General features: G+C 44.8%; 1 protein-coding gene across 5 annotated transcripts in view; it reads right to left on the bottom strand.

Annotated features, from left to right (window-relative positions):
* The window catches only part of LOC142558599 (endonuclease/exonuclease/phosphatase family domain-containing protein 1-like), a 75,707-nt gene that overhangs the window by 15,574 nt on the left and 45,106 nt on the right, over positions 1–15,027 (bottom strand). For all 5 annotated transcript variants that reach the window (XM_075670762.1, XM_075670780.1, XM_075670787.1 and 2 more), the window contains exons 9-10: positions 11,568–11,678; positions 744–915 (exon numbers count right to left, since the gene is read on the bottom strand). In XM_075670762.1, the coding sequence (XP_075526877.1) occupies positions 776–915; positions 11,568–11,678 (251 nt within the window). In that variant the 3' untranslated portion in view covers positions 744–775. The remainder of the gene's footprint in view (positions 1–743; positions 916–11,567; positions 11,679–15,027) is intronic.

Genomic DNA, 15,027 nt, shown 5'->3' with positions numbered 1-15,027 from the left:
TACGGAAAACCCAATCAGTAAAACTTGCTACCACTGCCTGGCAGTTAGATTGAATGGTAAACACCTTTTTTGAAGTGACTAACTAACAACACTAACTGAAGCGTGTAATTTCAACCTAGTGCTTGGGGTAAATCTTCGATAACAAAAGCCTCTTTTCGTGCACTCACAGCCCTTTTTCAGTTTCTGCGCAGCCTTATGCTATATCAAAGCAAGTGCGCAAGGTATCGAGAGACATGAGACAGCACCCATGAATGTGTGTGTTGTGCCAACTGCTTGTGCCTACGTCCACCTCTTGGCTTTTGACTCCATCAATAGTTTAGATCGGTGACTGGCGATGATCTGAACATGGCTATCGTACTGTGTTCTGCATGGCAGGTTCTGCAAAATAACCGCTATCAGTGGTGACATGTGATGGGCAACATAGGTGCCGCCAACAAACAATACAGTGTCAGTGGTGTGTTGGTGCAGTTTTTGGACGGAACAACCAGGAAAGGAAACATAACAAACAGGAAAAACAACTTAACAAACCCATGTCTATAGAGACACTAAACGTGATTGGCACTTCAGAGCATAAGCGGAGAAAATGTAACAAAACAGAAATGTATCAAAGAAGCTCTACTGTACTTAATTTGCTTAATTTCTGCCCCAAGGCCGAACTGCAACACTGTTGTGAAGTATCACTGATACGAAAGGTTTTACAGAAGGTCCACGGGAAAGGAAAACAGTGTAAATTAACGTCTTACTGAGTGTGTGTCTGGGGGCAGGTAAGAAGTCATCATACTGATGCTTGGCCGTTGGGAATGTCAGTCAGCAGCTGCACCAGGAGTGGGGGCAGATCACTGACAGATCCACCCCAGTGCCAGCCACATGGGATCAATGGATGACTGAGGCCCTCTTGCACCCGACGGATGCTACCTGTATGCACCAAAAAGCCAGCCACAGTACAATATGTGCTGTGTTCAAAATAGATAAGTAAATTATAAGAAGAAACACAAATGAGGTGAACCACACCAATGTAGAGTGGGGAAAATAATTTCTTGAGCAAATAATTTCGTTCGGGACCATTTTATACAGCTCTGCAGGTACATTTGGTAAACATTGCTCCATCTCGCATCTATCAAGCATTAGCTGTTTTGCACCTTCAAGGTGTGATATCCTTGGGATTCTACTTACGCACAAGTGTCATGTATTCGTTCCTCTGAAGCTCATCCTGCTTGTCGCAGTAGCTCAACAGTTAAGTTGCTATTCTGCTCACAACGGTCCATTGACTCTTCAACCTTTCTACACTCTTGCGACTCCACTGGTCAGCACTGCTGCCGGAACTTATTCTAGAGAGAATCATTGCTGTACCTTTCTGAGAATACAAGGGCTTGCAAAAGCTGAGTTATGCAGATACAGCAGTACACACCAATTAATTTGATTCCGCTTAATTATATTTTTCTCTTTATTCAATCCCTCTTAAAGGTCACCATTTTATTTCCCAGTGAAAGGACACAAATGTGTGTGACATCAGCACAGGAAAACAGGAAGCCTAGCCATGAAGAAAATTTGGGAGAGATGTACATTTTGCAACACGTGAGCTTGACTTAAGTGAGCCCCAAAAGTGTATGTGCACGTAGCTAATAACACAGTCACACACTCGCTTTTAAAGACCATTGAAATTGAAGTCTTTTGAAATATTGTTGTGGCTCGGGGTAGTGTTTAGGCCAAGAATCCTCCAGGCACAGGGATGAGTACATCCAGGAGTAGGAGTGAAGGAAAAAGGTTTATTTTGCATTTACACTGGCTCCAGATATGGAAACTCACTCAATGTAGGAACACATTAAACGTCTTAATCATATCTGGACACGTTAGTACGCTCTCACTTCATCAAACATCTCCGCTTTTCAAACAGTTCTTTTCCCTAGGAGACTAGACTAGGGAATCTGATGACTGTATCTCGGCCAATCATAATCATCGAATTGGTTGCAAACTCCATCCCATGATATTGCACCGTTCCGCCGTCTCCATCTCCTATGGTGCACCATCGCCCCCGCATACGTTGCAATCGCCTTGCAATCTGGGAAACCAAGGTGGATGCAGTTCCCACGGTACTTCTCGACATTGGTCCCTTTTATCAATTAGTGGACTCTCAGTGACGGTCAGCTTGCAGTGACCCTTCACGGCTGTTACCCCATCTACAGAATGCGTCGGTTATTGTTCCTTAAGGCAAGCTTCTTTGTTGACCTGTCAACAGTCTGCATCAATGTCTGGATGGGTGCTGAAGAAAGGGGGGAAGTGCCTCACGGGAAACACCTAAGGAATTTCCTTTGCCGTGTTGAAACATAAGAATATGCACGCCTGATTGGCCCCTTTGTGTGAGCATGCAGAAGGGATCCAATAAGGCTTGGAGTTTTCAATGATCTCTGATTTTTATGTTTATTAAACCATGTGACTGAGGCATAAGCAGAGACTACGATGCCTCTAAGGCATTACAGGTATTTTTTTTAAAGGGGCACTTCAACACTTTTTATCGAAGCCATACAAAGCATTTCAAATGAAAGGACAGAATTTTAGAACTATTTTGCAGCAAAAAGTATTTCAATGCGTTAGTAGGCGCAGAGTTAACGGCATTCAAACGTCACCCTGCATCCCCTCCGCAGTGCTCCTGCTCCTTCTTCAAGGGCTTCCACTGCGTAGGCTACAACAGAGCAGGATGGTGCCCACAATGTTTTGCTCACCAAATCCCACAGTGGCAAGCAGTTTAAATTGGGTTTTAGATGGTCACATACACAACACTACTTCTGGTTATGGTGCCAACAACACGCTAAGTTAAATTCGAAGACAGCCATTTAACAAGGATTGTCAAAGCCACTCATCTTGTTTAACCGGCGCCATTCATTTTGACCACTCTCACCACCTTTGCAGCCCACAACTTCACACCGAAGTAGGTGTTTCGCATTCATTTTTATTCAAAGGCCAGTGAAGTGCATCTCCCACAAATTCCACAGCCTGGAATGCGACAAACAATGTCTGCACCACTTGTGTTCAAGTGAGTAAATCAGGGTGTCTACCTACCGGGAAAACCGGCAATTATCAGGGATTTTGCACAGTCTGGAAATATTCAGGGAAAACTCAGGGAATTTGTGTTTATATCAGGGAAAATTACCGTATTTACTCGAATCTAGGCCGACCCCGATTCTAAGCCGACCCACTAAAGTTCGAAGCCAACAAAAAATATATATATATTACCTTGAACGTAGGCCGAACAAAAAAAGCGAGGATAGCGTTCACAAAATGCAAACAGCATTTATTGAATCTGAACGTGCAGAGCTCATTCAACGTTGTTGTCACTGTGTTCCTTGTAACTGTCACCTTCAAACAGTGCACAATCTTAGGTACCATCAAGCGCATTAGATATGCTGCACTTTTTAAAGGCGCGCACGATCAAAGTACCTGGGATGTTGTCCCACGCTGCAGCTACCCAGCCCGCCAGCTGCGATAGCGATGCACGTTTGATGCGGCCTGTTGCCGTTAGCATGTGGTCTTCGTCAGTCAACCAGTCCAAGTAATATTTCCGCAGACGATCCTTCAAAGGTTTGTTGATGCTGACATCAAGTGGCTGCAACTGGCCCGTCATGCCGCCCAGTATCACAGCGAGGTCCGTGTGCGCTTGGGGGAGCGCAGCCTTCATGTTGTCGGTCAAGTGCCCACGGTAAGAGTCGACAACAAGGAGCAAGTTCTTTGTCAAAAGAGCTCCTGGACGCCATCGCCACACAATCTTTACTCACTCTTCCACCATCGCACCTGTCATCCACCCGTTCTCATTTGCTGGCACAATGACATTTCTTGGGAAAGTTTCTCGAGCAGGCAGCGTCATCCTTTTAAATATCATATAAGGAGGGAGTTTATGCCTTCAGCTGTGGAGCACGGCATCACAGTTGCGCGCTGCTTCTCCTAGCCTGCAGAGCGCACTTTCACCTCCTTGGCACCCTTTTCATTCATGGTGTACGTCACTGGCATATCAAAATACACAGCCGTCTGGTCGGCGTTGATGATTTGCCCAAGATTGTAGCCTGCCACTTCTCTCTTTCGCAGCACGTAGCACTGAAAAGCCATCAGCTTTTCTTTGAATACATTTGGCAGCTTCTGGGTGATTGAAGTGCGACGTCAGAGGCTGAAGCCGAAGCGCTTCATGAATTTCTGAAGCCAGCCCTGGCTGGCTTTGAAATCCTTTGGCGTTAGGCCTCGCTCCCTCGAAAGTTCCCTAGCTTTCGCTTGGAGCACTTCTGTTGTCACTGTAAGGGCAGCTGCATTTTTAGTCCGAACAAAGTCGGCCAAAACTGTCTCCACTTCGTGGTGACGGCCTTTCTTTGGTCCGCTAAATGCCATCCTTGTTGCAGCGCACGCAAAAAGCTGCTGTCGTTGTCCCCTCCAATGACAGACGTTTTTCTCGTCGACGCCGAAGTCCGGCCCGGCATGAAGGTTCGACAATGCCTCTGTGGCTATCACGACTTTTCACTTGAAAGCGGCACTGTAGTGGCATCTCCTGCTTGGTGCCATAGTGATAACATCACGCTGCACACCAATACGGCCGACACGACACAGGCCAAAATGGCGACCTCGCGTGTGTACAGTAGGCTACTGGCACGGCTAGTAGCGGCTGCGATACTGACTTTTCTATATGGCGCTAGCTATGCACCATATTTAGCAGTTTCAATGAAAAACTGGCACGTTAATTAATATCCTCGAAGCTAAGCCGACCATAGAGTTTGGAATAGGATTATTTGAAAAAAATCTATCGGCCTAGATTCGAATAAATATGGTAGCTATAATTTTATTGAAAGGGAACGAAAGCCGTGCTAATGCTGATCGAGTAACAGAGAGGAATTGTACAATTCGTCTTTGACGCTGCGTCATCGCCTGAAGGAGTTGCCAGTGTACAGTCAATGACAGATTTTCCGGACAGCCGATTTTTGCTACATGCCCGATAATTTGGATGGCTTCACAGCACCACCATGTACCCCATAGAGTCAATGTATAAGAACCAGGCACGTACCCATGCCCCCACCCCTGAAATTAAGCGGCATACCTCTCCCCTCCCTGCCCACGCCACCACTCTTCACACCCATTCCTAAAGCGATGACAAATCAATCTATTCGGCGGTCAACATTTTGCTGCCTTTTACAGCGAAAGCTGTATATGACTAACCTTCCATAGTTTTTTCGGCATCCGTCAACAGAAAAAATAATCATGTGGGCCGGTCCTGGTGATAGTGCAGAAAGAGTCCAAGCTCAATGGCACATACCCCTGTGGGCTCGGGAACCTGTAACGCACCCTTCGGGACCTTCGGGGTGGGCCCACGTATGGGGAGTGCTTAACGCCTGCTTCACCTCCGCCGCGGGTCAGCCCAGCATTGCACTACTTTCGGGATCGGCCCATGTATGGGGAGTGCTTAATGCTTGCTTGACCTCCGCCGCAGATCGGCCTGGCATTACACTACCGTTGGGATCGGCCTACATATGGGGAGTGCTTAACGCCTGCTTCACTTCCGCCGGGGGTCGGCCTGATATTGCAGTATCTTTGGGCCGACCCACAGTGGAGGTGAAGCACTTAGCTTTTTGTTTGAGAGCTTTGACTGTCGTCAGCTTTCACTGCCATTCCATCTTCACAGAGTGGAATCTTTAATTTTTTGCTGCTTTTGGATGGCGGTAGTTATCCGCATCTCCTGGGGTGTGAAGGTCAGTTTTCTCATCGATTCGGTGCCCACGCAATTAACTCGAGATGAGTTCAGTTGTCACCATCTATTCAATGATCACATGCATCGCTGCTGCTTCGTTAGTTCAACCTTCTTTGTTTAGACTGATCCAGGGACCAGGAAAGGGATTCGGTTCGTAGTCAGCTGGTCTGCATGCTCGTGGAACGAGTTGCGGCCGGAGAAGACACCAGTTGCGTTTAACTTTTCCTTTTGCTTCATTATTTCTAGAGTGGCGGCTCGTTGCGATGCTGGCAGATCCTTGGAACCATATACCAGTGATATGGGCTAGATAAGGCGGAAAATAAAACAATGTGAAACAGCATTTATCATGAGACCCTGCAATAATCATTAAACCAATAAGCAATATGACTGTCACCCGTTACCTAGTCTGGTTTTTCCCTAATTGTACAGCACTTTTCGAGCAAAATTGGCAACTGGAAACAAGAGTCGCAAGGAGTTGAGAAATTAAGCGATCTACTAAGGGAGAGAGCCAAGGCAACAGTCAAACAAGAAGGAAAAGCAAAAATTTATAAATTTAACCATTGTGAAAATATTTATGGATCAACATCTTTTATTTAAAAAGGAAGTAGAGAAAACGCCACCGGAAGTGGAGAATAATTCCGCGTGTCTTGAATGACGCTTCTACAGTTATCAGTCGAGCCGCCTGATCTAATCTTCCGCGGTTGGCTCAGTACGTCCAGAACCGCAGCGTCTTGCGCTCTACGGGGTTATACAGGTCTGGTGACTATGCATCCTTACGCAACTTCCCAAATAACAACACAAGTCGGTTTTGGCACTTAGCTAACAGTAAACGAGGGATCCAAAAAAACCTGTGATTGTTCTGCAAATATATATTTCTCTACAATTCTTCCAGAGCTAACTCAAAAAATGCTACTAGAAATGTTTATTTTACACTTTCGCTTGTTTACTTGTTCCTGACAGTGTTCTTCCTGAGCTTCTTTCATGCATGAGTTCATTTGATGTGGTTCCTTGTTTGCCAAGTAAAGGAGAGGTGCATCTTACAGGCATACCTGTGAGATACACCTTATTTCAATTCTCTTTTACGGGTTTACGCATCTTTATTGGGAATGGTGGGCATTATTCACATTTGCACTAGCAAAGGTACCTGCCCCCCACATTTGCATAGAAAAGTTACCGTGGGTACACCACCCCCCGCCACCCTTCCCGAAAATAAATCCTGGGTGTCCGATAAGAATGCTAGGTCGAGCTGCTTCGACGTTAGCTATTAAGCTTTTTGGCGTTCGAGCCGTATTTTTTCTTTAAAGAATTTGCCGCTGTCAGCAATGGCACCAACTCCGCCTTTGTAATCTTCGCGATTGACTTCGAAGCTCAGAAAGTACGGCGCGTTGCATAATGCCGGTTCCCGAAATTCAGCTTCGCCTCAACACAGAACTTTTACGCGGTGAAGCATACGCCAAGTATTGCGGTGAAGCTTAAGCGTGGGAAAGGGTAATGGTCACGGAACACGGTATGTATAAATACACGCGTGCACCCGCCGTCTCCTATTACAATAAATCGGACGTGTACAACTGGGCAAGAGGATGCTTCAAATGGTCCATGGGGCGAACGCGCGGCGCAGGACAAGAACAGAAAGGACCGATGCATTGAGGAATGAACGGGCAAGGAAGTGTGCCACCACTTCTTTGAAGGGGCTTGAGCTCAAAAAGCGAAGTGTTGGCTGACGCCGAGATGCAGATGTCCCTCATTACCAAAATAAACGCTTTAAAGCAGTGAAATGCAACACTGAGGCGTCGTTCGCTGGCTGAGAGTATGTCAGGACAGTTGAGGTTGACTTTCCAGTTGCTGAGAGAAAATCTCACTTGCGACAAAGTTCTCGCCTGAAACCAATGAACTTGCTATAAGTTGATAGATATAGCTCATATTCGAAAATATTTGATTCTGTATGCATCTCTTTTCATTCGTATTTGAAAATGTTTGACTTGATTTACAATGGGCTTAACCATTTTTTTTTCGAAAATATTTTATTCATTGTGCATTTTACTAACGTCTCCCTTCTGTTTTCTTTTTGAATAAAATAAACACTATTCCTCACTATTCAACTGGATTAAGTCGTTTTTAATTTTTAACATGCATACTAGAGAGTGACAGCATCGGGCAACATGGTGTTCGTCAGTTTTGACATAAAACAGAGTTCTGTGTCTTTCAGGGAATTTTGCAAAAGCACTCAAGGAAAACCTGGAAAACTCAGGGAATTTGGAAATGTCAGCTTGGTAGACGCCCTGGTCAACGCAAAAGTGAAAGATACACTGCACCGCGCAGATGCGCACTGTGATAGTCATAGAGTTTCTCACTATAACACCTAGAGGGAAATCTGGTGCCACCGTCTACGGGAGTTTCCTAAGGGGCACTGTGCCGTCATGGGAATGACGGTGTATGTGTCTGTGAGGCTTGTGCTGGCTGGTGTTGTAAGAGGCTTTGTCTAAAACGTGGATATGGTTACACAAGTAACGCATTCTTAAAGTAAAATCTTCATAAAATGTTTCCATTCACGCATCTTACATCTTTACTCACCTACAATGCATGACCAAGCGAAGAAAAGCAAGACATATGAGAAACTGTTTCAAAGTGAGCGCGAATCTTGTCGTCTGTCCTCTAACTTTAGCGGCCCGCTGATACTTTTTATGTATCATGTAATTGTATGTGCAATAACAAGTTCTCATAGTCAAACAAAGCATGTTTTTGTGTAATAATAAAGCTAAAACAGCTTTTTATGTGTTGTTTTAGTAGAAAATGAATGATTGTGACAGATGGAATGGTGCTTGCCTGGCTCTCCGAGAACGATGCCAATCCGAAGTCACAATATACCAGCATTCCCATGCGTACCACAGCGCAACAACGCCAGATTCCCCTCTAGGTAATATAGTGAGAAACTCTATGGCGATATTAGTCGGCAAAACTTCAGCAACGTCACGACTCGCCACAGCCTTGTGGAGGCAGCAAAACTCAAGCAGACGACGGCTGCTGAATACGGGAAATACAAAACTGAATTTTGTGTGAACACTGAATGCAGCGGTACAGTCGACTCCCGTTAATACGAAGTTCACGGGCACCGCAAAAAACTTCTAATTAAATGAACTTCCAATTAAGCACAAAACACAAAAAACAGCACTTTATTTGTGGCGAAATCGAGTATTTTCTCTAAGAAAAATAGTCGGTCATCTTGCTTTGCTTCTTCTTGCCAAATCGCGCTGCTGAAAGCAAGTTCTGCAGGCTGTAGATGTGGCGGAACGCTTCTTCCGCGTTACCTTCAGCGGCAAAGAAGCGCTCCGCGAGAGCAAGGCCCGCAGCTACATCGGCAGCCGTAGGCTGCGGCTCGCCTTCAACGTCATCGTCGCTTTCCTCGGTCGCTTCCTGGGGCCGAATAATCTCTACGATTTCGCTATCCGTCAGCGCACCGCACGTTTCGACCGCCTTGTCTACGGCGACGTAATCTTCACAATTGCCGTCCCCGAGAGCATCACCAAAATCAGTGCCGTCAAGCTCACTTGTTGACGCTTCCTCCGCTGAAATTTCAAAGGCATCCACCGAAGAAGCTGCCACAAAACCGCAAGCCCTGAAGCAGTTTGCGATTGTTTCTTGCTTCACACGATCCCATGCTCGCGCCAACATGTGGATGGCACTAAGCAGGCTCACCTCGTACTTTGTGGAGCTATCCATACACAAAATCATGCGCTCGAGGAGGTGCCGCCTGTACAGGACTTTAACATTCTTGATGATGCCTTGGTCCATTGGCTGCAAAACAGCCGTTGTGATTGCAGGCAAAAATGCGAGGCGTATTGCACTCAAGGCTGGCACATTCACGTGAGCACTGCAGTGATCGACAAGGAACAACACCTTGCGGTTCGAAGCAGCAAACTTGCAGTCCAATTTGCTTATCCAGCTCTTGAAGATTTCGGCCGTCATCCACGCTTTTTTGTTGGCCTCATAGTCCACAGGCAGCGTCTTCACGCCTTTAAAACATTTCGGCTTCGCGGCTTTCCCGATCACAAGTAACCGACATCGTTCCGTGCCAGTCATGTTTGCCGCGATCAGCACAGACACTCTCTCCTTGCTGCATTTGCCCCCAGCACAGTCGTTGTCCTTGAATTTCAGGGTCTTCTCTGGTAGAAGCCGATATAGAAGAGTGCAGTCTCATCTGCAGAAGAGTGCAGTCTCCCTAATCCAAACCAGCAGAGCATTCTCCAACTCTGGGTAAGCGCCGGTGCGCATTCGCTTCCGAGAAGTCTTGAACTTGTCGTTCTCAAATGCATCCATTATTGTGCGCTTGTTCTTGATGTAGTTTGAGAGCGTGTTCGGCTTGATCCCGTACTTCCGTGCTATGTCTTGTTTGGCGGCACCTCCCTTCTCAACTTCCTTCAAAACCTTGACTTTCGTTGCCAGGTCGAGCGTGCGATAAGAGCCATGGTTTGCCATGGCTATAAACTGCGCGACTAGGTACAGTCAATTCCGAATCCCTTGTGGAACAACCTAGCCTAAGAGCTTCCCGCACAAAGGCGCTCGACCAACACACGCCTCGACGCTGCGCACGCTGCAAGACTAATCTCGCACAATCTCGCCACTGCCAGTATGCAGCGCTGCGTGCATCTATGGCACCCGCGAAGCCTCCGCGATCAGCTCCGGCCACGCGCGGCAGCCGCGCGTGGCCTCCGGTGGGAGCCGCTTCGCCTCCCGCCGGAGTTGATCGCGGAGGCCATGGCAGCCGTAGCAATGAATAATCGCGCCGCTCCAAGAAGGATGGCGTTGCGGGCGGCTGCGGTGGCAATGACACCAACGCGGAGCACGGAACTGTTGCAACACTTGAAAAATTGCACATTCTACCAAAGAATGATGGTCACCTCGAGGATCCCGGCTGAAAATTAACTTCGAATTAAACAATATTACTGGATGAGGACTTCGAATTATCGAGCGATTTCTTCTATAGGATTACATGCAAAACTGACGGGACCAGCACTTCACTTCTAATTAACCGAAAATTCAAATTAAGCGGCTTCGAATTATCGGGAGTCGACTGTATTTCGTAATATTTTAAGACATCAAGTATCATGAACATTGTTAATGTTGAAAACACTTTCGTTGCCACTAATAAAGTTAATATTGCTCGTGACGTTCTCACCCGTCTAGCCTATAGTCATATGAGGGTGCCATGGTGACATCATGTGCAGTTTAGATGGTAGGGGTTTGAGAGAGCCACAGAAAAGCATGACCGATCTTCACAGAGGTGATCAAGGCAGAAAGCTGGGCTAGTTGGTGTGACATCATTAATCAAAAGACTAGCGCAAATAACAGGGACACAGACAGAGGAGGGGACAGGACGAGCGCTCGTCCTGTCGCCTCCTCTGTCTGTGTCCCTGTTATTTGTGCTAGTTTTTTTATTAATGAAGTTTACAGAGGCATTGTGCGTTCCCCACTGCATGGAATTGAGTAATATTTGGCTCAGGTGTTCACGGACGCATTTTCTCTCGTCTAGTATGATTTATTTACAACGGCCAAAGAGCGCCGCAGAGCCCATTTTAGGATAAGACTTCAAGAATGTCTTTGATTTCTAATGCTCAAACTTTAAATTTCTAACAAACATTTTACATGCATTCCCTAAAGTTACAGGAGTTTCCTGAATAATCTCAAATGTCTAATTTGTTAACAGCCAATACTATGAGATAACTACCAAAAACACCATGCACCATATTTTAACTGGTTCTACTAAAACAAGGCACCATAAGTAATGGAAAGTATGGAACATGAGACAGCAACGCACAATGTAGCTGAAGGCAAGGAAGATTCTCTGGCATACCTGTGCAAAACTTGCGCAACTTGCTGGAGCACCAGATTTGTGTTGTATCATGGGGCTTTAACTTGCTTGGCCATAGCAGGTGAAACCCCATGTCCGAAAGCATTCGTACAGCTGAACAACATGCAAGATAAATACATAATCATAATACTACTTTATTTAATGGCAGGTTATATACAACTCTGCATCCAACATGTCCAATACTAATGCTCTTACCACGAAAATAAGGGCAAAGGAAACATGATGGAGACAGGCGACAAGATAGGACCTAGTCACCTGCAGTATCTCCAACCGGAAGTATTCAGTCATAAAATGTTCATGCTCTATTTCATTTTAAAGAATTTATGAAACATGGTACTGTAATTGATACATGAAGTTCGAAATGCAAAAGTAAATAGACAGCTGGAAAGAAATACGAAAGAAAATTTTACAAAAAAAAATTAAATTAAAGCACGTAACTAAAGAAATGTACACTAGGCAAATTAATGAAAGTGACATGTTGCAAATGTAAGTGCTCCCGAAAACGTATGCAAGTCTGAAAACTCCAATTGAGCTGATCTGAGACATGACACCATAAATTTTACATGCAAGCTAACTTCAGAAGTGAGAGATCTTAAAAGGTCTTAGATGACTGTCCTTAGAGACAATGGGCAGTCATTTGGTATGGTAAATATATGGTAAGTCATACTTTGAAGTAAAATAGCAATGGCAACTGGACGATTCCACAAGAGATTAAAACAGGTCCAAAAATGGATATTTTAGATTCCAATGAATATTTCATATTTTATGTGCATACCACTTGGTAGCATGAAAGTTAACTTCGTTTCTCTAGTAGTAACTGAACAATTTAGGAGGAAAAAAATACCCAAGTTCTTCAGTGTGGAAGCACCACTTTTATGCACCAGACACTCTTGCAAAATTAAGATAACAAATATGAAATGTTACAGCTACAAAGAATACGTTCTTTTTGTGTAAAGCATATATGTAAAGAAGAGTAAGCTAGCATTACTTGAGGCTTCTGGGCAGAACAAATATTTTTGAAATTTTTCTAAATAGGAGACACTTTTTAAAAGTTGCAACTTTTTCAGAATTTTAAAGCCAATGTACGTAGCTTTTTGAATCCTGGTGGACTGGGAAAACTTAATATGTTCAACAATTGTGATGAATATTGCTGCTGTAGCACAAATACATATTTTTACAAATTTTTGCCTCAAATTTCCCCATTTTGACAAAAATGAACCCTATTTAAAAATAAAATTTAAAAAATGTGTAATTTTTCTCAGAATATAGCAAACAGCTGTTCACAGACACTGGAAAAACAACATTAAAAAACTTGTTGCTTTATTTGTTTGCAACGACAATATAGGTGGTAGAAATGAGAACTTTACCAGGACGCAGCCGTATGCTAAGAAAACACAATTATGATTTCAAGCACGGCGTTCTACAATGTCGAACTTTCTGCTGCAATTTCAAGCATTTAGTCCTCTCCTTGGCCATCGTTCGTGCCCCTGTGTTGTTTGCACTCTCGAATGAGGCTGTTGTAAAAGTAATTTCTCTTCAACATATTGGCAGAGTGTACTAGAATGGGGAGTGGGTCCACAGGAGGATGCGGCAGACAGAGCAAGTGAAGAAAAAAACGTTGAAAATTTTGGCAGTGCTTTAGCTGCCTTAATCAGAAGCTGCACCAACTCCAGTTGTTTTGGATGCACTGTCTTCTGTTGTCCACTTGACAACTCCAAGACAGGGCGCTGCACATCCCATCTCGGAGGCAATGCGTTAGATAATAATGTTTCAGGTATAGGCAATGGTAGCATCATCTGTGATTTCATAAAAGGAATGCCTGAGCATGAAGCACAGTGTCAACCTGATGCGGACTTCCTCTTGGGTCAATCAAGTACACTCTAATCTTGGCCTCTGCTTTGCGCACACGAAAGTACAGTCAATTCATGCATCGGATTGTTATCAGTAACTACTAAATCGACTAGAATTCACTAGTTTCGGTTTTGAGGAGGCACTGGCAACATGGCCGATGACTATGCTGGTGATGTATCAGAACAAAAATATCGATTTATGCTTGACTCGGTGGCCAAATTACACACACGGCGCGCTGTAAGACATCCAAAATTTCAGTCATCCTTGTACATTAATTTTATGAAGCTGGTGGCGGTGCCGTGAAGCTGTTCAAATAATCAAGCATGTATAAATTATCATCCGGCGACTGTGCCTGCCATGCACATGATGACAACCAGGTCTGCCAGAATTGCTTCAGAATCAGAGAAATGCTGTCTTTTTTTGATGTCTCCCCTGCTGAAATGGTTCATGAATTTGTACCAGAAGAAGATGAAGTTGGAGGCCGAAAGCAGTACGTACACTCACCTGAAACTTTGCCTTGCATGCACTGCAGAAGTCACATTCGCAATGTAGAAACTTTCATCCACAGCAGAAGCACGCTGAAATCGGTTGCACTGCAAGGGCCAAATGTCACTTCGAAGTGCCTAACCCCCATTTGAACCCTTCAGATACAAAACGTGGCATGTGGACTCAATGACAACTTTATGGCAACTTTAGCCTATGAGGCATGCTCCTCCTACCAAGAGCGAATGAATGGAAGCTCTTCTTCCTAATTCGTCAGCCTATGTGAGATACAAATCCCGACACTGCCGCAAGAAGCATTGAATATGGTCAGCACCAGATGCGCATGAAAGAAGATGGTCGAGTCCAGCAAACATCCAGACAGCTGTGGATTACTGTATGAAAGATGAACATGGATGTTCTTGACAGATTCAGACTCGGTGGGCATTGCCCAAAATACTGAATTACTAACAGAGCCAAAACACAAAATGGTAACCATGAAATAGAGAGCAAGGAAGCAACACATGGCAGTGGAGAGAGGGTGGGGTTTCCTAGGAGATAATGGAACTCAATTGGTGAGAACTTTCCCTTGAGATGCGGCTTTATGGCAGCATGCACCATGATGCTGTCAAGCCACACCTCAGCGCTAAATTTGCGTAGAACCAGCACTCCACATTTAGTGTTAAATTTTTAGAATTCTCAATGCAGGCTATATGCGCAAAAATATGGTACTGTATCACATGACAAATTAGTTGGTATAATTTGCACTGCTGTTTAAAATCTGGATTGCCAGAGACGTGGCGCTGCTGCAGCCATATTGCAGCCCTTTCAGCCTTACAGATGTGCCGGTACGTTTTTGCATTTCTGTCCTGCCACGTTTCTTTTGACATTTGTTTCGTCAAATAGGAATGTGAGGACCACATGCATCCATGCAAATATTTTCATTTCTGCACAACTAAAAGTAAACCGGTGAGTTTGTTTCATAATATCCAAGAAAAAAAAAACGATGCTGGAGGCACGTTACCTTCAAGAACACTCGACACTGAAAGGGTTAAAACAGTAACTGAATCTATTAGCCTCGCAATAAGGCGGAGGGTGACTTCGAGGCTAA

Source organism: Dermacentor variabilis, chromosome 1, assembly GCF_050947875.1.
Source record: "Dermacentor variabilis isolate Ectoservices chromosome 1, ASM5094787v1, whole genome shotgun sequence".
Lineage (NCBI taxonomy): Eukaryota > Metazoa > Arthropoda > Arachnida > Ixodida > Ixodidae > Dermacentor > Dermacentor variabilis.
Note: the sequence above shows the minus strand (reverse complement) of the source record. Positions and strands in the feature narration are given on the sequence as shown.